The sequence below is a fragment of the Giraffa tippelskirchi genome, chromosome 12 (genome assembly GCF_054371585.1).
Source record: "Giraffa tippelskirchi isolate mGirTip1 chromosome 12, T2T-mGirTip1v1.2.pri, whole genome shotgun sequence".
Classification (NCBI taxonomy): domain Eukaryota; kingdom Metazoa; phylum Chordata; class Mammalia; order Artiodactyla; family Giraffidae; genus Giraffa; species Giraffa tippelskirchi.
The window spans coordinates 45,833,659-45,859,588 of record NC_137286.1 but is presented as its reverse complement, the minus strand read 5'-3'; the positions used below and the strand labels follow the sequence as shown (position 1 = coordinate 45,859,588).

The 25,930-nt window shown below is 51.4% G+C and overlaps 2 protein-coding genes across 17 annotated transcripts in view; one reads left to right on the top strand and one right to left on the bottom strand.

Annotated features, from left to right (window-relative positions):
- Positions 1-16,265, top strand: part of WDR93 (WD repeat domain 93) — a 46,939-nt gene extending 30,674 nt beyond the window's left edge. For 13 of the 16 annotated variants that reach the window (XM_081547109.1, XM_081547118.1, XM_081547107.1 and 10 more), the window contains 9 exons: positions 301-472; positions 1,593-1,663; positions 2,639-2,725; positions 3,976-4,095; positions 4,652-4,865; positions 7,373-7,436; positions 7,834-7,990; positions 8,347-8,548; positions 15,905-16,265. In XM_081547109.1, the coding sequence (XP_081403235.1) occupies positions 301-472; positions 1,593-1,663; positions 2,639-2,725; positions 3,976-4,095; positions 4,652-4,865; positions 7,373-7,436; positions 7,834-7,990; positions 8,347-8,548; positions 15,905-16,004 (1,187 nt within the window). In that variant the 3' untranslated portion in view covers positions 16,005-16,265. Of the gene's footprint in view, positions 1-300; positions 473-1,592; positions 1,664-2,638; positions 2,726-3,359; positions 3,868-3,975; positions 4,096-4,651; positions 4,866-7,372; positions 7,437-7,833; positions 7,991-8,346; positions 8,549-15,904 lie in introns of those variants that run through there. The other 3 variants (XM_081547122.1, XM_081547121.1, XR_014070483.1) reach the window with 3 other exon arrangements.
- A 6,615-nt stretch (positions 16,266-22,880) lies between these two features.
- Positions 22,881-24,865, bottom strand: MESP1 (mesoderm posterior bHLH transcription factor 1). The gene is made up of 2 exons (XM_081547105.1): positions 23,555-24,865; positions 22,881-23,239 (listed from the first exon to the last, which is right to left on the bottom strand). The coding sequence occupies exons 1-2, from the start codon at positions 24,242-24,244 to the stop codon at positions 23,165-23,167; spliced, it is 765 nt and encodes a 254-aa protein (XP_081403231.1). The 5' UTR covers positions 24,245-24,865; the 3' UTR covers positions 22,881-23,164.
- Positions 24,866-25,930: the final 1,065 nt, after the last annotated feature.

Genomic DNA, 25,930 nt, shown 5'->3' with positions numbered 1-25,930 from the left:
TCTAGTGACATTGTGAACATTTCCCTGGCCTCTGGAGATTCTGCAGTCTGGAAACAGGAAATGACAGTAAGATGGAGACGGAGGAGTGGGAGGAGGGAGACCAGCTGCCCTTCGCCTGTGCTCCGTGAGCTGGTGGAGTAGGAGGGAAGCCGGGGAGAAGGCTGAACACCTGGGCAGAGCGAGAACAGACTTGTGAGGACGAGAGATTCGACAGGAAAGTGGGAAGCATAGAGGAGGAGGGAGAAACCAGGAAGGAGGACGTCAGATGCTTTACCCAGCGCTGGACTCTTTTCAACCTAGGTACCACATTTAAGAGCCCCCTGGAAGCCTTTGCAAAGATAGCGGGCTGCCGCGGGCTGGGCTCTGGGCAGAATCACTACATCAAGGCGAGCCAGTGGGAGAAGCGGGAGGCAATCTTAAAAGCCACCTACAAGAAGTACCTGGATGGGGAATGGGAGCCTGAGCCGATCAGGTGAGCCTGGAGGTGGGGGGCACGGGCGTGAGGCCAGAACGACCCCTCCCTGGGAGCTTCTCCTCCGTGAGCACATGCAGAAATCAACCCAAGGACCTGAATTAATTCAGTCTCAAAGCTCTTGATGGTTTGGGCGACTTCTCTGAGAACTTCAGCAAAACCTTTTGAAAAGTTGGATGGAGGTTGTTTAAATATAATTAGAACAAAGGATGATAACATAGATTTAAAAGAAGGAATAGGAGTCTATGGAGATGAAAAGTAGAGTTTTAGAATTTTTTTTTTTTGGGTGGGGGGCCATGCAGCATTGCTTACAGGATCTCAGTTCCCTGACCAGGGGTTGCACCCAGATCATGGCAGTGAAAGCACCAAATCCTAACCTCTATACCACCAGGGAACTCCCTATTTTATAATTTTTTGTATGATAGCATCTCCTTAAAAAAAAATTGTTTTCCTGATTATCTAGACAACACAGATGATCCTAGAGAGGAAAATAAAATTGACCACTAATAACATTTCCCTCCACTTCCATCCAGTCTTTCTAAATGTAATACATTAATGTGTAATTGTTAAAACACGCTACTTTCTAATCTCAGTGAGCAGGTAGGCCTCAGTGATTGTAAAAACTGAGCCTGAGTCCTTGAAGTATCTGGTGGAGCAGGTTCAGCAGCCAGCTCTCCTCACAACTATTGCAGGTCTCAGAAACATTCTTGCTTCACATGGGAAGTGAAACCTCTCATCTTGCTGTCATGTGGACCTGAATTTCCTCACTTCACACACAGTCCCAGGGCTAGCTAGGCCCTAACAGAAACTAAAAAAAAAAAAAGTACCAACTTAGTACACCCGGGAGAGGAGCATTTATGTACTTCAAGTCTGATCATGAAGGGTGCTATTCCTGGCCTGGGCGTAACTCCCACCACTCTGCCTGTGCAACCCTCACCAAACTCCAAGGGCCCGCACCCGCCAGGACCAGCACATAAAATATGATTTGCTTCATGGCGCTGAACGCCCTGGAAGGTCCTTCTGAACTACTCATTTCTGGTCTGAATACCAAGACGCTGCCAGCACTTCTTTTTGCCAAGGAGTCCTCCACAGCTCTGACCAGGGTCTCTTTCTTTCCCAGTACGGCTACGTTCTACTTCCTCCTTCCCAGTCGTGTAATCCCAATGCCAGCGGGAGTCAAGAGACCCCCAGGTAAAGGAAGGGGAAGCAGGTGGTCATCCTAGGGGAATGCCCAGCAAGCCCTCCTAGAGAAGTTCTGCTCAGCACACCCTGCCTGCTGGGAGGGGACGAGGTGGAAAGTGGGTTGCCAGCTGCAGCTTAATGGTTTCTAGTTGCACCTGTGACACCTGAGCCCAGATTCCCTGATGATGGATGCTGGCACTGTCTTCAGGGTGTGAGCTGCCACAGAGGACAGTGTGCACACATCCCGCCAGGCTGCTTCTGGATTTTGTTGTTCAGTCTCTAAGTCGTGTCCACCTCTTTGCAACCCTATGAACTGCAGCATGCCAGGCTTCCCTGTCCTTCACCATCTCCCGGAGTTTGCTTAAACTCACGTCCATTGAGTCAGTGATGCCATCCAACCATCTCATCCTCTGTCACCCCCTTCTCCTGCCCTCAATCTTTCCCAGCATCAGGATCTTTTCCAATGATCGGTTCTTTGCATCAGGTGGCCAAAGTTTTGGAGCTTCAGCTTTTGCATCAGTCCTTCCAATGAATATTCAGGGTTGATTTCCTTTAGGATTGACTGGTTTGATCTCCTTGCAGTCCAAAGGACTCTCATGAGTCTTCTCCAGCACCACAGTCCAAAAGCATCAATTCTTTGCCACTGAGCCTTTTTTATGGTCCAACTCTCTGGATGTGACTTCCTTTCTGTAGAAAATGTTAGTTAAAACACTGACAGCCTGGTGGACAGGAATTTATCTAGAAGATGTGAAAGCAGCCGAGGGGTAGTAGTGACTATCTTCCCTGCACAGGAAGATGAGTTGGCCCCGGGAGCAGCCCTCCTGGGGGTGCCCAGCCCCTCAGCTGGTAGCTCAACCCTCAGTTGGGTGCTGCACATTAGCACAAACCATTTCAAACTGACCTCCTCCTGGGCAAACCCCTCCACCCAAATGAAAGTCCACCCAGACTCCTTCCATGACGCCCCTTTCCTCTCTTCTTTCCCAGGGGTTGCCTGTGTCCTTGGTGTACACTGGGCCGATCATCACAACTTCTTCTTCTATTCACTTAACCGGACGCTGAAGGATAAAGTTGGTACTTTACTGCTGGGATGGGAGTCGCCTAAGCTCAGGGCTCTCAGATCATGTCCTTCTTCAGCCTAGCCAAGAGCACGTGACTGACAGCCGTGTGGCTTTTAGGGGACCAGAGCTGTGCAGACAGAGTGGGTGGCATGCTAGCTGTGGTGGGACCCCAAGGCTGTGTCTCTGAACTGTCATGTTTCTCAAAGACAGCGTCCACGGGGACAGAGCCCCGTCTGCTTTACAGGGCTCCTTAGGCAGTGAAGGTAAAAAGAAAGGGGGGCTTGGTCCCAGCATGAGTGTCTGCAATCTATGTTGCCTCAGGCCGGTCACTCGATGCCCTAACCCCCTGTTTTCTCCTCCAAAACAGAAAACCACTCAATTACACCATCCTTATGTACTGCACGCATTAGTCATGAATAGCAAAGTCCAGTTTCTCTACATGAAGGCTCTTTTGAAGTTGGAGGGCACTTAAGAAATACGGGTGGTGGTGGTTTGTTTTTGACAAACTCAGGGAGGCAGTTCCACGAGCAAATTCACTTTGTGTGAATTCCTTGAACTAACATTATGCTGTCCTTCAGAGTTATACTCAGAAGTAATGTTTAAAAACTCACAAAGGAAGAATTTCTTTCCTTCCATCCCTCTCCCAGGAAACTTGGCTTCTAATCTCCACTTCTGTATTGACTGGCTCTTGTGACTTTGGGCAAGTCACTTTCTTTTCTGCTTCATTCTGCTCATCTGTAAAATGCAGGTTCTAATAGGACCCACTTCATAGGATCGTTGTGAGAATTAAATGAAATGAAGCCCATAAAGTGCATGCTCCAGTGCTTAGCACCTAGTAAGTACCCATTCAGTGTTCCTGCTCACACTCAGTCGCTCAGTCCTGTGGGACTCTTGCGATCCCGTGGACTGTAGCCCTCCAGGCTCCTCTGTCCATGGGATTCTGCAGGCAAGAATACAGAGGTGGATTGCCATTTCCTTCTCCAGGGAATCTTTCCAATCCAGGGATCAAACCCATGTCTCCTGCTTGGCAGGCGGATTCCTTACCGCTGACCCACCAGGGAAGCCCCAATCCCTGTTAACTGTAGTATAATAATCGTATAACTTGTTATATTATCCTGAGGAAGGAGACAGCATGGCACAGAGAGGAGAGAGATGGTGAGTCCAGACAGGCAGACCAGTCTGGGTCTCAGGTCGTCCAGGTGGAGGTGATGGGTGGGGGCGGGAGTCCGGGGGCGGCCTGGTGAGTGGCGTCCTCTCCTCTAGACCCCGAGGGCGTGTGGCCGTGCGCCGCGCCCATCGTGGTGTCTCAGCTCAGTCCCTGCTCTTCCTACCTGGTGCTGGCCTGCGAGGACGGCGTGCTCTCGCTCTGGGACCTGGCGCAAGGTAAGCCCCGCCCCGCCCTCCACCGCTGCGCCCCCGTTACACACCCTGACCTGCCTGGGTTAACACTTCCTTCCGCTCCAGTGCTGACTTGTCCCCTTCCTTGGGTTTGGTTCCCCCACATACTTAGAAGGGGTCCTCCTGAAGGGGGCTCCCGTCTCCCCGTGGGCGTTGGCTATGAATTCCTTCCTGTAGGAAATGTTAGTTAAAACACTGACAGCCTAGTGGACAGGCTGCCTTCACTCTGAAGGATGCTCGCTGCCTGGGTTTTGTTTGGTTTTTCTTCTGGCTGTGCTGGGTCTTCACTGCAGCACACAGGCTTCTCTAGTTGCGTCGCGCGCGCTGTGGGATCTGAGTTCCCCATCCTGTTTGATGCGGGATCAAATCCCGCATCCCCTGCCCTGGAAGGTGGGTTCTTAGTCCCTGGCCACCAGGGAAGCCTCTCAGTGCTTGGTTTTGCCCTCCTGTCCCTCACACACTCGCTGGTCACAGACCTCGTGCCCACGGCTGCCTCCCTCTGCCCCTTGCCTCACCTGCTCAGTGCCCTCCCTTCCTCTAGGACTCACTCTTGGAGTTGTTGCTCTTCCTGAAAAGTGCTTCTGCCAAAGCATCCACTTCCTGAAATACTTCCTCGTCCACAAAGGACAGAATGTGTATCCAGAGGGCTCAGTGAAATGCCACATGAAATGCGTGGTGCTGTGTACAGACGCGTCTCTCCATCTGGTGACAGCCTCGGGGATCCAGAACTCCACCATCAGTCTGCTGGTGGAGAGGTGGGTGGTTTGGGGGAAGGGCAGGGTACATGATCTGCCAGACATAGTGCCCTATTTAATAGTAAAAAACTGAAATAGTCTCTCAGACTGGAGTTTGCTTTCCCTCTGGTCATCACTGTCTCAATGAGCTTCTCAGAATCACTAAAGTCTTTTATTGGGTTGGCCGAAAAGTTTGTTTGAGTTTATTTTCTGTAACATTTTATGGAAAAACCCAAATGAACTTTTTGGCCAACCCTATACATGTGGAGATGTATATGAGTTCTATGTATATAAGTTGTGTGTTGGCACAAATGACATCTTTCATATCCCACGTGACCAAGAAGAGGGTCGTTTTTGCCAAAATATTGTTTGTAATCAGTTTCTTCAAAGGCCTCCCTCTTTTAAAGTGTGAAATGTTTTATGCATGCAAATAACCTGGATAGTATGTGTGAGGGTGTGTATTTAGCACACATATGGGGCGGGGTGGGAACTCCACTGTCCCCATCACCAAGCTTAAGAAATAGATCATCTCCAATTCAGTTAAGGCTCTCTGTGTGCCTCTCCTGGATCACATCCTTCTCTCCTCCACCTCAAAAGTGGTTGTTGTTCAGTCGATAAATTATGTCTAACTCTCTGCAACCCCATGGACTACAGCGTGCCAGGCTTCTCTGTCCTTCACCATCTCCCGGAGTTTGCTCAAACTCATGTCCATTGAGTCAGTGATGCCATCCAACCATCTCATCCTCTGTCGTCCCCTTCTCTTCCTGCCCTCAATCTTTCCCAGCATCAGGGTCTTTTCCAATGAGTCGGCTCTTCACATTAGGTGGCCAAAGTATTGGAGCTTCAGCCTCAGCATCAGTCCTTTCAATGAATATTCAGGGTTGATTTTAATTATCTATTGCTGCACATAACAAACCACTCCACAATTTATCGACTTAGGGAAACAGTCACCATTTAGCCTCTGATGCTGTAGGTCAGCACTTGGGGCTGGGCTCAGTTGGACAATCCCTCCTCTGGGCTTGCCTTGACTCTCGCAGAGGCCCACGGGCAAGGGGCTGACTAGCCGGCCTTACTCACATACAGGCAGCTGGCAGCTGGTGGCCAAGGCACTCCTCCTTGCAGCCTCTCCTGTAGGCTGTCTCAGGCTCCTTAGTAAACCTCAGGGCTCCCAGCCACCATCGAGGTTCACTGATGCTTTCCAAGCCTGTGCACTGCTTGTGTTATACCAGACCCAGCATGTCATCTGGCCATGCCCACATTTAAGCAGTGGAAAAGCAGACTCCACCTTTTCCCCCTTGATTTATTTATTTTTAATTGAAGGATAATTACAGTATTGTGTTGGTTTCTGCCATACGTCAACATGGATCAGCCATAAGTATACATATGTCCCCTCCCTCTTGAGTCTCCCTCCCACCTCCCATTCCATCCCACCCCTCTAGGTTGTCACAGAGCCTCGGTTTGAGTTCCCTGAGTCATACAGCAAATTCCCACTGGCTATCTATTTTACATATGTTAGCGTATATGTGTCTGTGCAAATCTCTCCATTCATCCACCCTCTCCTTCCCCACCCTGTGTCCACAAGTCTGTTCTCTTTGTCCGTATCTCCCTTGCTGCACTGTAAATAGGTTCACCAGACCACCTTTTTAATTCCATATATATGCATTAATATACAATATTTGTTTTTCTCTTTCTGACTTACTTCGCTCTGTATAATAGACTCCACCTTTTTTTAAATGGGAGTTACTGCCAAATATTATGTCTAATTTTTTTTCAATCTACCACATTGTTTTCCTAAATTCATCATTTGGTTTCCTTTAAGAATTAACCACATTCATATGACTATATCGCCAAGCCATATACAGTCCAGCTGTGCATATTTCAGGGAACTTGCTAATGGGATCATCTTCTGTGTATTCTCCAATTTGTTTTCCAATGCCATTTATTCGGTGACTTGCTCTGCAGTATTGTTGAGGAGAATGGTACATGTTATATGCCCCTCCAGCTCTTTTATTTTCACTGCTATATAGTATCCCATCATATGCTGCTGCTGCTGCTAAGTCGCTTCAGTCGTGTCCGACTCTGTGCGACCCTGTAGACGGCAGCCCACCAGGCTCCGCCATCCCTAGGATTCTCCAAGCAAGAATACTGGAGTGGGTTGCCATTTCCTTCTCCAGTGCATGAAAGGGAAAAGTTAAAGTGAAGTCGCTCAGTTGTGTCCGACTCTTAGCGACCCCATGGACTATAGCCTATCAGGCTCCTCCGTCCATGGGATTTTCCAGGCAAGAATACTGGAGTGGGGTGCCATTGCCTTCTCCATCCCATCATATAATGTAACACAATTACTTAAGCACTCTCCTACCAATGGATATTTAGATGGTTTTCAGTTTTTGCTACTGTGAACATCTCTGACATACCTCCTGATGCTTCTAGAGAACTTGTCTGTGTTGGATATAGGTATATGCCTAGGAGAGGACGGCAAAACTTGAAGGCTCCCCCAGTCTGGATGTCTGTGTGTCTGTTTGCTACAGGCCAGTGAAGTACCTGGATGAAGCCATCTGTGCCGTGGCCCCGGTCCAAGCCTTACCTGGCATGGTAGGTTCCTCAGGCCCCTCATTCTTCTTTAGTGGATGTGTTCATTATTCCTTCCAAAAAATCTCTGCTGAAGGCCTGTTGTGTGCTGGGCACTAGACCAGCTTTGGGCACAGATTGGGAGGAGAAAGCACCTGCCCTCGTGGAGCTCACAGTTCAGTGGGGAAGACAGGTGAGCCCCGGCAGGTGGGTTCTTTACCACTGCTGCCGCCAGCTCCACAGGAGCAGACACACACTTTCCTGCTGCCACCCGAACGGCTCCAGCTGGATCCAGAGGCTGGGTGCCCAAGGGTGAATAAATTCTCCATTTGTTTTTTTATTTCTAGCTGCTTTTCTTATTTCACACTAGGATGAGTGACAGACTGGAGAAGCCTCCCCTCACCGTCTCTTTGCTCCCCAGGTGCTGACCTTTTCCAGAGACGGTTCTGTGTTCCTCATGGACGTGGCCAAGTCGCAGATTGTCTGCTCCTTTGCTCCCCCAAGATCCTACCCCCTGGCGGTCCCCTGGAACCCAGTGTTTGTCGTGTCTTTACACCACCCATGTTTCCTGCTCCGAGGTACGGAGGGGGACCGTGAGGGCTGCCGCCCAGACCTGTGGCCTGCTGACCACCTCCCACTCTCTCAGTCTCTCATAAAGCACAGGGTGACCCCGTCCAGTCTCCTCCCCACTCCTCACCCCGGCCTCCACAGGCCAGGACACCACCGCTCAGTCCTCACTGGTGCTTAGATAAAATGCTGGGCAAGTCTCCCATCTGGACTCCTGCTCCTCCAGATCAAGTGAGCCCCTCCTAGCCCAACCCCAGTGATCCAGGCTTTGTAAGCAGAGAGCAGCCCCCTCGCGCCCACCCTGACCGCAAGGCTCACGGAAAAGGTAATCACTTTAACAGAACACCACGTTTCTGTTTCGTCCCAGGAGACCATCCAGATGAAATTGGATCTGCCAGCAAAGCTGAAGACATCCCAAATTCTATTTTCTATTTTAATTTTGAGGACTACCCACTCCTAGAAAACTTCTCAAGAAACTGCACCATTCCTAAAGCTAGCATACTGGACCACCCAACATTTGCCCAGGCACTGCCCCTGGAGGAGAGATGCGAGAAATTCTTCCAAAAGAGGTAAAGTTCTGGGTCTCTGCACCCGGGGTGGTCTCTGGACCATGGAATAAGTGGTTTGCTTGATCACACGATCCTTTTCGGCATTTAAATCCCATTCAGGTTGGAAGAAAAGGAGTAATGAATTCAGGCCGGTAGAAAAGAAAGGCTGCAAGTTGGTGTTTTCTTCCGGTCAAGGCTGTCTTTTTCTTGTTGCTTTTTCAATTTTTTTATATTTGGATTATCAGGCACGGTCATCTAAGACAGGGGTTGGCAAACGACAGCCAAATTTGGCCCACTGCCTGTTTTTGTGAATGGAGTTTCACTGGAAGATACCACGCCCACTGCTTTATGTCTCACCTGCTTCTGTAAGAGGCATAGAGGGGCTGAGACGCTATGACCCACAAAGCCTAGATCATCTCCTAGCTGGCCTCCTAGAGAAAATGTTTGCCAGCCCCTTGTCTGAGCCGCCTGTCCTCTCTCCATCATCCATATAAACAATTACGTGATACACCTCTCCTCTTTTCCCATCTGTAACCCCCAGCCCCAAGGGGACTCTGCTTGTGTTCCTTCCTGCTATAAAAGCATCATTAATGGTACTCAGTCCATTCCGAGAAAGCAGGGGTCTTTTTTTAAATTTCATTTATTTACTTATTTATTTTTGGCTGTGCTGGGTCTTCATTGCTGCACACGGGACTTTCTCTAGGTGCGGTGTGAGGGCTTCTCATTGCAGTGGCTTCTCTCATTGTGGAGCACGGGCTCTAAGCACGCGGGCTTCAGAAGTTTTGGTCCTGGGCTCTAGAGTGAGCGCTCAGTAGTTGAGGCCCTCAGGCTTAGTTGCTCTGAGGCATCTCCCCAGACCAGGGATCAGATCTCTGTCTCTTGCATTGGCAGGCAGATTCTTAACCACTGGATCACCAGGGAAGTCCAGCTGGGGTCTCTTCTAATCCATCCACAACATTATATTGGATAATGAAGCATGTGTGATGTTTTTTCTTTGTATTTTTCTCCTATTTGCAACTTTTCTACCCAACATATGGATGTTTTTGGAAAATTTCAAACAATGGCTTTAAAAAAAAAAGTCGAGAGAATGAGGTCAGGGCATGGCTGTAGTGGGGCCATTCTCCTGCGTTGAGGATCTTGATGTGGAGCTTCCTGGTGCTTTTGCTTGATAAGGCTCAGAGAAGTTTAATGAGCATGTTCCCCTTTCTGTTCTCTCTGTCTAACCCCCTCCTTTCACTAGCCTAGTAAGGGTGCACCTTCCCACTTCACCCAAAAGCCAACTGACTGCCCTCCCAGTGGGAAGGGACCAGAGGCCAGTGGCTCCAGCTCCGGACAGCTCACCTCCTGCCTGGCAGCCAAGGACCTGAGAAACTCAGGATGCCTTAGCCCCTGACCATTTCCTCAGTCGGGGCACAGGTGGATGTTACCGCTCAGACATCTGCTTAACCCTGCTTAGCCTGATAAGTTTGCTTCTCATGTAGAGCTACTACCATAACAGAGTAATTATCCACTGAAAAAATGTTACTCATTATTTCTCAGTTTTATGTTGTTGTTCAGCTGCTCAGTCGTGTCTGACTCTTTGTGACCCCATGGACTGCAGCACACCAGGCTTCTCTGTCCTTCACTGTCTCCCAGAGTTTGCTCAAACTCATGTCCATTGAGTCGGTGATGCCATCCAGCCATCTCATCCTCTGTTGCCCCCTTTGCCTCCCGCCCTCAATCTTTCACAGCATCAGATTCTTTTCCAGTGAATCAGCTCTTTGCATCGGGTGGCCAAAGTATTGAAGCTTCAGCATCAGTCCTTCCAATGAATATTCAGGGCTGATTTCCTTTAGGATGGACTGGTTGGATCTCCTTGCAGTCCAAGGGACTCTCCAGAATCTTCTCCAGCACCACAGTTCAAAAGCATCAATTCTTTGGTGCTCAGTCTTCTGAGCTTTATGTATATATATGCACTTGTAGAAATTTGGGAAACAGGACAATAAAGAAAGCTTATTTCTTTATTAAATAATAATTTAATTATTATTTAAATTAATATCACCCCTATCACCCCAGATCCCAGTGCTGCCATTAATGCATCAGTACATTTCTTTAAGTTTTTATCATTAGCGTTTTTACTATGTTGAGATCATGTTCACTTTTTTCATCTGGCTTTATGTTACTCCAGAATACAACTTAATGACTTTTTAAGAAAAACTTCCTTGTTGCTCTGGTTTTTAAGGTCTATGTACATAAATTTCCATGGGAAGGGTGTCTCTAATATCCTTCCCCACTCCCCCACGGCTGGGTCTGCTCTCATAAGAAAACAGTCCCTTCTGCCCTGACCCCCTCCAGTCTCCAGAACCCCGGAGACCCATCCTGGCCCCCATTGGGTATAGAAGGGATACCTCTATCTCCCCTTCCCAACCGTGTCTCTTCCCTTATCAACATATCTTAGCTCCTAGGTCTCACACCCCAGCCCCTCCCCAGAAGGGACTGCGGAAGCGGGGTGGGGTGGAAGGGAAGAGGGGGCAGGTTCCCTGCCTCCCAGGGAACCTTCTGCTGGGAAGTGGGCCAAGTCAGCAGGGCTGACCAGGTGGGGCGCGGGGAGGGGGGAGCCAGTTGCAGGGCTCAGGGCTGAATGAGCGGTGGGAGCTTGGGGAAGGGAAAAGCTCAGGGAGGTGCTCCCTGGGTCCAAGGACCCAGCAGGAGCCAGGAGGGGTTGCATGGTGTGGTTGGGGCAGCTCAGCTTGAAGGGACATTTACTTGGGCCTGATCACAGGATTCAATCATTTCCCTCGAGGTCCCAGAGATAAATTGGGAAACACTGACTTAGAGAAGGCATTTCCTGTTCCCTGGTGGCTCAGACAGTAAAGAATATGCCTGCAGTGCTGGAGATCCAGGTTCCATCCCTGGGTCAAGAAGGTCCCCTGGAGAAGGGAATGGCAAACCCACTCCAGTAACCTGGCCTGAAGAATCCAGAGGAGCCTGACAGGCTACAGTCCATAGGGTCGCAAAAAGTCAGACATGACTGAGTGACTAACACCTCCACTTTTCCTGTTCTACTTGCTCTGAGGTCTGACCTCTGGCGCTTTTCCAAAGAGTACTTTATTATGTAAAGTAATACTTTACATAATAAATACTTTATTATGTTAAATAGACCGCAGTTTCCAAAAAGTCAGCAAGCATCTATATTCCCACAACCTAGATTCTGTCATTAACATTTCGCTCTCATTGTTTCTTGCACATAAACATGACTGTGGATTTTAATTGTTTTTTTGGTCTCTGTTTACTCCTTGTGACTGAAACAGTTTCCCTTGGCCCTAAAACTAGATGAAACTTTAAGGCAATGGATTTATGCGGCAATAGCTTCAGAGTTCAAACTTAAGATAGTCTGTCCAAAGTGTTTTTGCAAAACCTGCCCTTGGGACTTTTATAAATAGCCAGTGTGAAACTGAAGCATGCCTTTTGGACTTGGGAAGGCCAGTTAGCACCCAGTGCGGCACCCCACCCCGCCCCGCCGCAACCCGACCCCTCCACAGGCCTGGCTTCTGTTCCCATCCCTCCTGGGCCTCCAGGGCACCATTCCTATCTGGTTCCACTCCCTGATGTCAGGTCTGCCCTCTCGGCTGGGTCAGACTTTTGATCACAAGACAGAAATTTTAGGACACAGGAAGCTACCAGAAACAACCCCCTCACCCCTCTTTCTTCCCTCCATGCCCCCTTTATCCCCTGTAGCCAAGCAGAAGGTGGGCTTCTGGGCTGACCCTACAGTCCCACATCCACAGGGCACACCCCCCTTGACGAGGGATTGGGCAGATCCCATGTGGAAACCAGATGACATTTCCTTGAGGGTGGAGGAAGAATACACCCACTGCCCCATCTTCATTACCCCTAGGAGGGAAATTGTGGGCCCGTCCTAACCTTCCTTTGCCTTTATTATTATTAATTGATTAATTAATATTTTTATTTTACTTTGGCTGTGCTGGGTCTTTGTTGCTATACTCGGGCTTTCTTTAGTTGTAGCAAGTAGGGGCTTCTCTCCAGCTGCGGTGCAAGGGCTCCAGGGCACACAGGCTTTAGCTGCCCGCGGCATGTGGAATCTCCCCAGACCAGGGATTGAATCTGTGTCCCCTGCATTGGCAGGCAAACTCTTAACTACTGCACCACCAGGGAAATTCTGTTTTTCTCGAGAAACATAGGGACGAACCTCTGGAAAATTATTTATAGACCCATAGACCCCACATGTACACGCTGTAAGGCTCCTGGAATTCAGAGGGCTTGCCTGAGGCCTTACTGATGTTCTGTCTGCTCTCCCACTTTGCAGATGGACAACCCATCTTTTTGGAAGTTGGATGCACACACATTGCTTCAAAACAATAGACAGCAGTCATATTTGTTAATGCCATCATGGGGAAAGAAAACCCTTTCTTTGCTGATGGTGGAGGGAGGCTGTCTGGAGCTCCAGAGAGGGCTGTCCCCAAGGACAGTCAGTACCTAGCCTCAGGGGGGCAGGCATCCTCCCGGGTCCCTCCTCACTGCTGAGCACTGGCACTCAACCAAAGGGAAGGGCACTGGTGCCACGAGAGCCACTGCCCCGCTTCCACATGATCCCCACACCTCTGGTGCCCTTGGTGGATAAACTTGCCTCCCACTTCCCAGAGCACCCAGGACCTTGGCTGCCCTCTCACCCAGGTCACCCTCACCCCCATCCCCACTCCCTACCTCCCTCCTGATTCAGAGAAAGCGGCATCCTGCCCATACCCACGGCTATCTCCTCCCCCAGGCACCCAGACCTGCTCATCCATCGGTTGGTGACCTCTTGCCTCCATTGTCTTAGTCACAGGCATGTGTCCCCACCACATTCCTGAGTTAGGAAACAAGCCAGCGCCTTCCCAGTTCTGAGCCTTCCCAGTTCTGAGCCGCCTGATTCCTCCTCCACCCAGAGCCCGGCTCCCAGTGACTACACCCCACTCCTGAGCCCTCTTCTCCCATCTGCGCCCCAGCCCACTGCAGACTCGCCACAGGGGTCACTCTGGCCCCATTTCCCAGCCAGCATTCTCCCACAGTCATCTTTGTGAGTTTTTCCTAGTATTTCTGTGGGATAAATTGGAGGTGGGCTTTCAGAGTTACGGGGGAGGCATGTCTGAGATGGCAGATTCACCCTGCATACTTACCCCCTCCTCAGACTGCCCAAGAAATGAGGGACAGAACTGATAGTTTGTAACTATTTTAATTTGGAAATTAAGGAGGTTGGGCATCTTTATGTTACATCTATTCTATGTTTCTTTGTCTCCTTCTGCAAATTGACCTGGCTCTTTTTCTCATGGGTGAGTTCTTTTTTATTTATTTATGGATATGGCTGTGCCAGGTCTTAGCTGTGGCACGTGGGATCTGGTTCTCTGACCAGGGATCGAACACGGGCCCCCTGCACTTGGTGCGGAAAGTCTTAGCCACTGGGCCACCAAGGAAGTCCTCATTTCTTTTGATTTTAAAGAGTTCTTTGTTAATACGTTGTAAATCATTTTGGCTGATTTGTCTTTGGTTAGGAGTAATTTTGGGTGCCTTTTTAGCCAAACAGAAGTTGTGGAGTGGGATGTTTCCACCTCCTCCCTCAGGCTTTGCTGAGGGGCGGTATGTAACTGAATCACTTTGCTGTTCAGCAGTAATTCACACAACATTGTAAATCAACTATTCTTCAATTTTAAAAAATGAAAAGAATTAACCTTTCCTGAGCACCTGCTGTGTACTGGGTACTATGCTAAGTACTTTGAGGCACATCTTGTTTCTTACTATGGTTAACTTTATCCCCACAGTACAGCCAGGAAGCTAAGGCTGACAGAGGTCAAGTCACCTATGCAGGGTCACCAGCTTCTAAGTGAAGGAGCTGGGTTTGCACACAAGTTGTGAGGGGCCAAGGCCTGCACACCCTCTGCCTGCCCCCTGCCCACCGGCTCCCACACACACACCCCACATATGGAGACTGGAAACTCCAAGCGTCGTCAATAGGAAAAGAGAAAGAGGCAGATCTGAGTGTTGCCAGGAAGCAACCGCCAGGATACATTTTTGGTGAAAAAGGCAGACAATGTGTTGCACTCTTCCAGTTAAGTTTAAAACGAGAGATGATATGCATGTCTGTACTTGTGTGTCTGAACGGTTTTCAAGGATTTACAAGGAGCCGTTTATTACAGTTTTTTGGGGAACGGAAAATAAGGGTCTGAGGTGAGAAGGAGGTTTACTTTTTTATTGTATACCCACTTTTGTATCCTTTGATTTTTTTTTTTTTAAAGCAAAGCATAGGTTACTTACATTTAAAAAAAAATAATGCTTTAATGCACTGAATACCAGACATCTCCGTGTGGCTGTCCCACAGGCAGAGCCGCAGAACAAACCCGAAGCTGTGGTCCTTGTCTTTCCCCCAGAAGTGTCCCTCCTCCCATTTGCTCTGAGCTTTTAAATGTTGTCCGCTCACTCAGGCACTCGAGGCGGAATCCTGGCAGCAGCCGGAAGCCCCGCCCCAGAAGGAAGGCCTCCTCTCTCCTGCCTGCTCCCGGAGGCCAGCTCTGCATGCAGCCTGAAGGGTCACCCTGGACTTCTCTGATTCCGCCACACTGACTGTGCATTTATTTATTTATTTTTGTTAAAGACTCAACTCAAAAATCTCATCCTCTGGGAGCACTCCCCAGGGAGGAAATGCTCCTCTTTACAGTTTTCTTCTATTGCTCTTAAACGCCTCCTGTTATAAACGTTGTTTTTCTCTTGTCATCTCACTAAACTGGGCTTCCCAGGTTGCGCTAGTGGTAAAGAATCTGCCTGCCAATGCAGGAGACAGCAAAAGACAAGAGTTTGATCCCTGGGTCAGGAAGATCCCCTGGAGTAGGAACTGGCAACCCATTCCAGTATTCTTGCCTGGGAAATCCCATGCACAGAGGAGCCTGGTGTGCTATAGTCCATGGGGTCACAAAGAGTTGGACATGACTTAGTGACTGATCACCTCACTAAACTGAGGTGAAGGAGGGAGCAGCTGATTTAGTCACTTTGATCTTTCCAGCACTTCCCCCAGTGTCGGTCACTAGTAGGTGCTCAAGAAATGTTACACATAACTAGTGGCATTCGGATATATTTAACGCTGGTTCTGCAAATAGACTTTCAGTTCATAAATTCACCTTCCATCACTCCTATTATTCCTTCTGCAAAGCCGATTCAGGTACATTCTATGCACCAGGCTGGGACAGGAAGCAGATGTGTCATTTGGGGAGTTTCTCTTATCAGCCCAGGGTGGTCAGGGTCTGCCCTGGGGACCTAGGAGTCCTGGGTGGGGGATGGGGTGAGGAGGAATAGGGAGTAGGGGGGACGCGGTACAAAGCAGGTTCCTCTCATCAACTGCCTGTCCCACAGTATTCAGAACCTGGCGAAGTACAAGGTGAAAGAGGAAGAGCACTGGACCCGGCTTCGGAGGTATTCCTTGCTTCTCCAAAAAGAGGAACTTAAGAAGTGACCCGGCTGTTGCACTAGGCTCTGAAGAGGTTGGCAGCAGACGGGCTTTGCCCTGGAACACTCTGAGGTCAAGAGACAGGACAAAGTGCTGCAGCTGAGTAGGCCTCAGGGGCCTGGCTTGCGATCTGGGACCTCTGCAAGGCAGCAAGGGGAGAGACATGATTTGGGGGCGGGGGGCCTTCAACCTGTAAGTCACTTGTAAGAATGCTCAGGAGGGCAGATGTCATCTAAATAAACAGCGATATTGTTTCCAGACTCCAAAGCTGCTGTGATGTGTATCCTTCGTTCCCACTCAGTCCAGACCCCCAGCAGGGTGCAGGCGATGAGGTCAGCCAGAGTCCCAGGCCTGGTGAGGACCGTTCGCCTCATAAGCCCACAAGAAGAGCAGGAGCCGCTCTGCTCAAATAAGCAAGACACCCAGTCCACCCGGCTCTGTGTAGCCCCCTTTTCTCTTGGCCCACTTGCTTGCCCTCTCTTTGCTGTCTCGTAGCCTTTGTGGAGTCACTCTGGAGAGGCTGAGGCTCAGAGTGGTTGACCGACTACTTGAGGTCACAAAGGTGTGAGAGGCAAAGTGGGGGCAGGCAGGAAGTGTGCCACTGCAGCCTCTTGTCTGCTGCCTGGGAACCCTAGAGAAGACTGGGGTGGGGGAGGGCGGGGGGCCCAGGAGGGAGGCACAGAGGTGCCTTTTTCTTTTCTAGAAACTGCCCTTCCCAGGAAAACTGGGTGGAGTCAGTCCCCGGCCGCTCAAAGCTTACGCCTGCCTCTCTGAGGACACCGTGTGGTGCCTTTGAGAACTGCAGGTGGTTAGTGCTCCCCAGCCTCTCCCAAGACCACCCACCAAGGCTGAATGCTTGCATGGTTTGTGACCATACCTAGACATCATATTAAAAAGCAGAGACATTACTTTGCCAACAAAGGTCTGTCTAGTCAAGGCTATGGTTTTTCCAGCAGTCATGTATGCATGTGAGAGTTGGACTATAAAGAAAGCTGAGCGCCGAAGAATTGATGCTTTTGAACTGTGGTGTTGGAGAAGACTCTTGAGAGTCCCTTGGACTGCAAGGAAATCCAAACAGTCCATCCTAAAGGAGGTCAGTCCTGAATATTCATTGGAAGGACTGATGTTGAAGCTGAAACTCCAATACTTTGGCCACCTGATGTGATGAACTGACTCATTTGAAAAGACCCTGATGCTGGGAAAGATTGAAGGTGGGAGGAGAAGGGGATGACAGAGGATGAGATGGTGGGAAGCATCACTGACTCAGTGGACATGAGTTTGAGTCAACTCCGGGAGTTGGTGATGGAAAGAGAGGCCTGCCGTGCTGTAGTCCATGGGGTCACAAAGAGACATGACTAAGCTACTGAACTGAACTGCTTCTGTGTCCCCATCCACCTTCTCCCCTGAGTCATACACAGTCTTTGTTGGCATGACACCTCCCTCACAACGCTGATACTGACTAGTTGAATGCCCCCTGGATGAAGAGATTCCCCACCTGAGACACTCTGTCCCTCGCCCTCCTCATCAGGAGAATGAAAACACAACAGGAAAAAAAAAACACAACCAAAACACTCTACAGTATCCTTTTCCTCTACACAGTAGGCATGGTGGCTGGCAGGTCTCTCTGAGATAAGGAAGGAAAATTTACGATGATTGTCTTGGCTTTACATGCTACCTAAATGTGACGGGGAACTGACATTTTACAGGGCATATACCGGGGTCTCCATATTTTAGATAAACGCTTAAGTGACTCTGTGAAATATAAGTATGATTATCCCCATTTAACAAAGAGGGAAACTGAGACTGTAGTCGAGACTTGGAACAGCTTTATCAAATCCTGGTGGACTTTTTCAATAGCAAAAGTCAGAAACCCAACTCAAACTAACTTCAGCAACAGGGAGAATTTGTTTGCTCATGGAGTGTAAAAGTCTACACATAATGCTTTCCATGTGGTTGGCCCCAGGTCAGGTTTATTTTTGTTTTGTTTTGCTTTAGTATCTGTTTTTCTTTATTTACTTATTTGGCTGCACCAGGTCTTAGTTTCAGCATGCAGGATCTAGTTCCCTGATCAGGGATTGAACCTGGGTCCTCTGCACTGGGAGCATAGAGACTTGGCTACTGGACCACCAGAGAAGTCCCCACCCCTCAGTTTTGATTCCCTTTTTTAGGTAGGCCCTTCAGCTTGGGTGGCAAAATGACCACTAACAGCACCCGCGGTGACTGTCCCTTTCTCAGTGGTTCTAGTGAAGAAGAAATTCATAGGGCCTAGACTCCATCTTAGGCCTGTTCATGCTGATCATGCTCGGCCACCTCTCTAATGGACTCTAAACTCTGTGCCTAGTGTCTATAGAAATGACAATAAAAGGATAAGACCCCCTCTGGACAGGGAAACCTTGAAGATCATATCCAGGTTACTCATCGAGTAGGAAAAAACACACTAATCACCCCTGTCTCCGGACAGGCCATAAATTTTTCTGTGCCTATCAGAGTGTAACCTCGGGCTTATTGATTATTGGCCAATTGTTTAACTGTTTGAACACATAACACATAAATGATGGGATTATTGTGATTGTATTTACCCTTCCTTTGTTTATGTAAGTCTCAAAAAATTTGGGGTGGTGAGTTCAGACACGTACACATGGGGTATAAAAGATTTTCACAAATGCTGGTCGGGGTCCTTGGCTAAGAAAAGACTCTGCCTTGGGCCTGCCAGTGTAATAAACTACACTCCACTACCTACATTGTCCTTCTGAGTGAGTTTGTTTCCCAAAACGCGTGGCTACAACACCAGCAAAGTCCTGAGCCTGCTCCTCACTGGCCTGTATGTGGTCACGTCCCTGAATCACTTACTGTAATGACCGTTTAAACCTGCACACGTGCCCATCCCTAGAGGGACGTGGAGGTCACGGCCACCCAAACTAAGGAAGGGAGAGCTGTCTGGAGAAAAGAAAATGACAGGCCGCAAGGGACAAGAGTAAGGAGGGGTGCTGAGCAGGCCAAGACAATGGAGGTGCCCTGTCCACCCTTTCCAAAGTCACATGCTGCCAACACCAGGCACCTCCTCACTTCCTACTGTGGGTGGGGAGAGCAATGGGGGGTTGGGGCATTCACAGGGAACCTTATATCCTGGACCCACAGAGGGATAAGGGAGAGGGAACCAGAGCTGGCAAAGTACCAGAAGGTGGGCAGAAGAGGCTCAGGTGGTACTAGACTGGGGAATCCAGAGCTCTAGCCCCACCCCTCATGGAGCTGGTGCACACTGGGGCTGTGCCAGTGGCCCCCAAAGAGGTCCCTGACCTCTGGGAGATAGGGCCCCTGAGAAGCACCAAGAACCCTGGGTTTTCTCGGGGAGCATTAGGACGCAGGTGAGTGTCCAGGGCACAGAGTTTAGGAGGCACTCACCCTCAGGGTTGTGCAAAGGCAGGGTCTGTTCCTAGGTGGGGAGGGGGCGGATGGGGGGAGTGGACAAAGTGGCCCTGGCCTCACCCTGGGACAATCGGGGCCTTGCAGTAAGGGCTGGCTTCCCTCCTGAGTCCTGAGCCAGCCTGGTTCTCCAGGCGGGGGTGTTTCAGAATCCTGAGAATCCTGGGGCATCCATGTGCCCCGCCCCTCAGATGGGCCTGCTCATTTAGCACAGCATGGCCCTCCACCAGGTGTACCACCCACTCACCCAAGTTTGAGCCCAGCTTTCCAGCCTGGCTCCTGGGACAGCCTGCCCTCTGCTGATACAGATAACTCCTGACCACCAGCCCTCCCCTCCGGCCCTGGGTTCATCTGGTGACCCATGTGGCATGTCCTTGAATCAATGTCTTCAATGTCTACTGATGCACTTAGCTGTCCCTCCTGAAAACACAGGCCCATCCAGCATCAGCATCTACAAAATACAGCTGTCTCACAGGAGCAATACATATGGTGAGCAGGCAGCGGCAGTTCCCTACCAGTGATGGCACTGGTGGCCCACGTGCTTTAGGAGCGTTATTTCAGACCCCTCAACACACATACATACTACTTGCCTGACAGGCTATGGCAAAGACCAGATCTGTTGAGTCCAACTCACCAATATTGCCACCAAGTAAACAGGTATACTTTGTTGTTGTTTAGTCGCTCAGTCGTGTCTGACTCTTTGAGACCCCATAGACTGTAGCCCGCCAGGCTCCTCTGTCCATGGGGATTCTCCAGGCAAGGACACTGGAATGGGTTGCCATTTCCTTCTCCAGGGGATCTTCCAAGCCCAGGGATCAAACCCATGTCTCTTGCATCTCCTGCGTTGGCTGGTGGATTCTTTATCACCTGGGAAGCCCCAGCCAGGTGTACTAGCTTTGTGAAAATTTCCTTGTTCTTTTTCTGTGCTCCAGTGTCCTCATCTGTAAAATAGCTACAGGTGCTCCACCACCTGCCCACCTCATCTGTGGATCTGAGGCTAAAATGACTTGAAATTAGTTGTTGAATCTATTTTTTTAAACATTTTATTTTTTAGCAATATATATAAATAGCATTCTCCTTTAACCTTTTGACCTTTCCTCAGGGCATGTGGAATTCTATCTAGGTTCCTGACCTGGGATGGAACCCGCATTGGAAGCCGGGAGTCTTAACCACTGGACAGCCAGGAAAGCGCCCTCAGTTGCTGAATTTAAAGCCCTAAACACAGACCCTGCCCATCTGGTTGCTCCCTATATGTGTGTTTCTCCACCACGACGGTTCTGACCCCTGCGGCTGCGAAGGCGGCCAGCGGCGACCAGGGCCGGGCAGGATCCGAGGCTGATGCCATCCTCCTCCCACCCCCTTCCAGCAGGCCTGCGCCCAGCCCGCTCCGGACCAACCCCCCACGGTGAGGGGACGCGCCACCCAGCACCCTCTGTCCCTGCTCAGCTGTCGCAAAGGCGTTGCGCCCACGGGGAAGCACACCGGCCCTGGAGTCACACCCAGGCCCCAGTCTCAACGCGGCCCCTGATTGTCCTCTCTCAACTTCCCATCCTCCATACGGCCCCGCTAACGGCTTAGCTCAACAGGTTAGCAGAGAACTGACAGCGCGCCCTCGCCCAGGGCTCACCTACCTGGGCGCAGCTCGGCCTTCCTCTCGGTGGGTGCAAGCAGGGTCGGCCCAGGAAGGGGGTGGGGCCGCGGGAGGGGTGGGAGGTGCCCCTTCCCATCTCCAGCCCTCTTATTAGCAGGGACGTGTTAATGGAAATTCACACCCAGGTGCTAATAAACTGGGCCCTCCTGGGCTCGGAGAGCGAGGGGAGGTGCCCCCAGGGGAGGGGGCTGGCCGATGAGCCCCATTTATCTATGAAAAGACTTGCTAATAACTTTAATTCCCCGCCCTAAACCACGGGGCCTTTACCATGCAAATAGATTTTTCTAAACTGGGCAGGGTCCTGGAGAAGACTTCCCGCTCAGCTCCATAGGGCCCTAGGAGGAAAGAGAGTTGGGGGCGGAGGCGCGGGAAAGGGGGCGGATCAGTGAAGGTGTGAGGTCCCGCCCCCTGTGGGGCCTCGGCTTTTGGATCCCACTCTCTACAACCAAATGCTGGCCAGGGTGAGCCAGGACTCCTGAATTACACACTGTGACCCCCACCCCACTCTGAGTTACTGCCCCTCCTGGCCTGGACCAGAGCATTGGGAATGATCTCTGAAGTGGTTTCAAAACAAATCAATATCAACCTATAAATAGATAAAATGTGCTACACCCATGCAATGGAATATTACCGAGCAATAAAAATAAATGAAGTACTGATACACGAGAACATATGATGCTTTCATTCATATGAAAGTCCAGAATAGGCAAATTTGTAGAGCTAGAAGGAAGCAGATGAGTGGGCTGGAGTGGAGAATAGGAGGATGGAGTAACAGGGAATCACTGCTAAATGGTTACAGGGTATCTTTTGAGGGATAATAAAAATGACCCAAAATAAGAGTGGTGGTGGTTACCTAACTATGAATATACTAAAACCATTGAATTGTGTACTTTAAAAGAATGCATTTCATGGTATAAATTACATCTCAATAAAGGTCTTTTAAAAAATGCCAAGGCCAGTATTTCAATGCTTGAGGAGGGCAGAGGGGAAGAACTGAGCATCCATAGATGGCTGAGAGGCCCCTTACCCCACCTCACCACCCCCCAGGCTTGACTGCTCACCAGACCCCTGGACTGAAACCAGATTTCCCCTTCCCCCATACAGCACTTCCCTAATTTGAATCCAAGCCTAGTTCCAGGTCAGCTCTGTGGATCTGGATACAACCGATGGACCTCTCATCTCGCCTGAACCAAGGCCTCTGGGAGGTCACAGCTATTTAAACTTGGGACTCACCCACCTGTGTTACTTTATGTCCTTAAACAACCTGGGAGAGAAACCAGAGTGAAGGGAGATGGGAGAATCCCAGGGTCCAGGCCTTGATGGTCCAGCACAAGGGCAGCAGGACTTGGGACACATGCAGTGAGCCCTTAGCGCTGATGTCCTGTCAGACCCCAGAAAGAATGGAGCAGGCAAAACCCAATCAGGGCCGAGAGCTCAGATTCTGAAGTCATACCTGGGCTTGAGTGCTGATCCTTGGTTTATCCTTCTGCAAAATAATTACTTAGGTATAAAATGTGTAAAGACCTGGTGCACAGTAAGTATGCACTAACGGAAACGCATTTTCTGCAGAGATACTTGGTTTTATCCAGGTTCAAAGAAAAGGTGGACAGACAGCTTGCGGCCGCTTTCTCAAATGAAGCCCCGCCCCCTTCAGGCGGACCCACCGGGAATAAGGGGGTGCTAAGCCAGGGCTGGGGACAAGGAAGAAGGGGTCTGAGCCTGTGTGCTTTGGGGACTCTCAAATCCCTGACGTCCTTTGGAGGAGGAGAGGGGAGCTTTGTGCCCCTGTGGAGGAAGAACTTGCCAACTGACACCAGCAGAGTTTATTAACAAATAAATAAATACATACTAGGCAGAGCTCCTGCCTATCTCCAAGCGTCTACCCTCTGAGCCCCTCCATCGCGGGAGGGGTTGTGGAAGTCCGTCCTAGGTGGGCACCGGCTCTCACTTTCAGCAATGCCCATGCCGGTATTTCCGGTGCCCTCTTCCAGGAAAGGGAGTCTGGAGAGGAACCGTTTCGAAGGCGTGGAGGCCAAAAAGGTGTCGGTGCTCCCAGAACTGGGCGCCAGATGTCCGCCGTCACTTAAACTTCTCAGGCCGGCGGCCACTCCAGGGGCAAGAGGGGCATCGAGGTCTCCAGCAGGGCCAGTACGTCGCCGGGAAAGAGCTGGAGGAGACAGGGAACAGCGTGGTCCTCAGCGTGGGGCCGCCGAGCCTGGGCGTCCGCGCTCGCGAGCTCCGCTCTCAGGGTGGCCTTCGTCGTCCCGAGCGTCCCCCTCCCTCCCCTCGCCGCTCGGGAGCCCCGCGCACGCCAACCGTGTCGCTCCAGAAAGCGAGCAGGCGAGGCCAGGCCGCCGGCGGGGGAGCCCCGATGGGGGCTGATCCCCGGAGTGTGAGGTGGGGATACGATACGTTAGGAAGTGCCACCCCACGACGGCGCTGAGCCGGCAGTGAGTTCCGCGCGAAAGAGGGAGATACTAACCGGGGATGAGGAGCTCGGCTCCATCGCCGGTCCTTCCGGGCACGCCGCCTCGCGGTCGTAAAGAACCGGAGGGTCGCGCAGCTCGGGCGCTGCCAGGGCTCCGGGGCAGGCGGGCGGGGGCCCCCAGGACACCGCGGCGCCGGCGGCGGAGCCGGAGCAGCAGCCTTGCGCCTCCGCGGGGCCGCCGTCGGGGCACAGCGCGCAGCCCCGAGGGGGCGCCGCGTCGCCGCGCTGCCGGCGCTGGCGCTGCAGGCTGTCCTCGCTGAGGCCCAGCACGGCCGACAGGTGTCCGATGTAGCGGATGGCCAGGCGCAGCGTCTCGATCTTGGTCAGGCTCTGCCCGGCTGGCGCCACGGACGGAGGCAGGAAGCGGCGCAGCTCGTGCAGGGCGCGGGCGAGCGTGCGCATGCGCAGCTTCTCCCGCTCGCTGGCGCTCTGCCGCTGCCCGGCGCCCAGGCGGCCGCCGCGTGCGCCTCGCCTCCCCGCCGGCGGCGCGCGCTGGGTGGCGCGGGTGGCCGGGCTCCCGGGGCTCGGCACGGGACTGCAGGCCGCGACGCTGCCCCAAGAGTCCGGGGACGAAGCCGGGGAGCAGCCGCAGTCCGCGTCGGCGGCCGGCGGCGGCTGAGCTAGGCCCCAGCCTGCCGCGAGCGTCCAGGACTCAGAGAGCGGAGGGCACAGGGACTGGGCCATGGCAGCGGCGGCGCGTCTGGGGGCTGGCGGCCGGCGACCGCTTTATCCCTGAGCCCCGAGGTGTGAAGTGGCCCCTTCCAGCCCGCATCAGCACTTCAAAGGGGGCTCGGGGCCTGGCGGGGGCGGGGCTTGACCCTTTGAACCAACGTGGGGGCGTGGGTTGCGGGGGGCGAAGGTGTCGGCCTGTTGGCCGCTGCCAGGTTAGCCCCACCTGGGCCCTCGCATGGGCACCTGACTCGGACACTCCGGCCTCCTGCTCGCGCCAGTGGCAGGCGCTGTCCAGGGTGTTGGACCAGCTCAGCAGGCTAAAGGAAGTCAGGTCAGGGCACTGCAAGTTCTGGGACCTAGGTTTGGGGCTGCCTTTACCTGTCGGAAACCTTATGCAAATTCTTGTTTTTTTGAGGGTTTCCCTGGTGGCTCAGCGGTAAAGAATCTGCCTGCCAATGCAGGAGACATGGATTCGATCCCTGGTCCAGGAAGATCCCACACGCCTCGGAGTAACTACGCTCAGTGCACCACATCTGTTGAGCCTGTGCTCTAGATAGAGCCCAGGAGCAGCAGCTACTGAAGCCCCCCTGCACCCTAGAGCCGGTGCTCTGCAACAAGAGAAGCCACCGCAGTGAGAAGCTCATGCACCACAACTAAAGAGTAGACCCCGCTTTCCCGCAACTAGAGAAAAGCCCACGCGGCAACCCAGACCCAGCAGAGCCAGAAATAAACGCTTAAAAAAAAAAAAGTTTTCTTGAATCTTCGTTTCCAGTTTGTATCATGGGAGAGAAGGAAATGGCAACTCACTCCAGTATTCTTTCCTGGAGAATTCCATGGACAGAGGAGCCTGACAGGCTACAGTTCATACAGTCTATGGGGTCGCAAAGAATTGGACATGACTGAGTGACTAACACGGGCACGCTGTAGCAGCAGGTCTGTGGACTCCTGTAGAGGCCAGGAGGGAGTGGGGCCCTGATTCCATGTTCCTCCTCCAGGGCAGACTGGGCCTGGGTGCACCCTTCCCTGGTGGTGAGTGGGAGGGACGAAGCTATCCTAGGTAAATCCAGCAAGCTGGCAGAATCTGGGCAGGCTGGTGAGCCATCTGAGCCGGGAGAGAGAAGCTCTGCTGCCCTCCAGGACACCCTTAGCCTGGCAGGGTCAAGGGCTTGGCCTGTTGCCACAGCTGCCACCTCTGGCCTTTAGCTGGTATCCCACCACTTTGGGGCAGGTATAACGGGCTTTGCCAGTGAAATGTGAATGACAATGACACAGAAAAGGCACTTAAGAAAATTCAGAGTAATTCCCTGGTGGTCCAGTGGTTTAGGACTCAGCGCTCTTACAGCAGGGGCCCCAGGTTCTATCGCTGGTCAAGAAATAAGGTCCCACAAGCCACAGCATGGAAAAAGAAAAATACCACCCCTTCATGATAAAAATTCTCAGCAAATTTAGGCTAAAGGAGAACTTTCTCAGTCTGATGAAAGGCATCCTCAGAGAACCTACAGCTCACAGCATACTAAATAGGGAAAGACTGAAAGATTTCCTTCAATACTGAGAACAAGGCGAGGATGTTGGCTCCTACCCACACCTTGTCAAGGTTGGGGGGTGGGGGTCCCACATACGGAATAAGGAAAGAGAAATAAAAGGCATATGGATTGGAAAGGAAGAAATAAAACTGTCTCCATTTACGGACAACATGAT

Bases quoted from the DNA above. Each gene is read 5' to 3' on its own strand.
- MESP1 (XM_081547105.1), bottom strand. From the start codon at position 24,244: ATGGCCCAGTCCCTGTGCCCTCCGCTCTCTGAGTCCTGGACGCTCGCG. The intron at 23,240-23,554 runs GTTAGTATCTCC...TGTCTCCTCCAG, and splicing joins AGCCGAGCTCCTCATCCCCG to CTCTTTCCCGGCGACGTACT.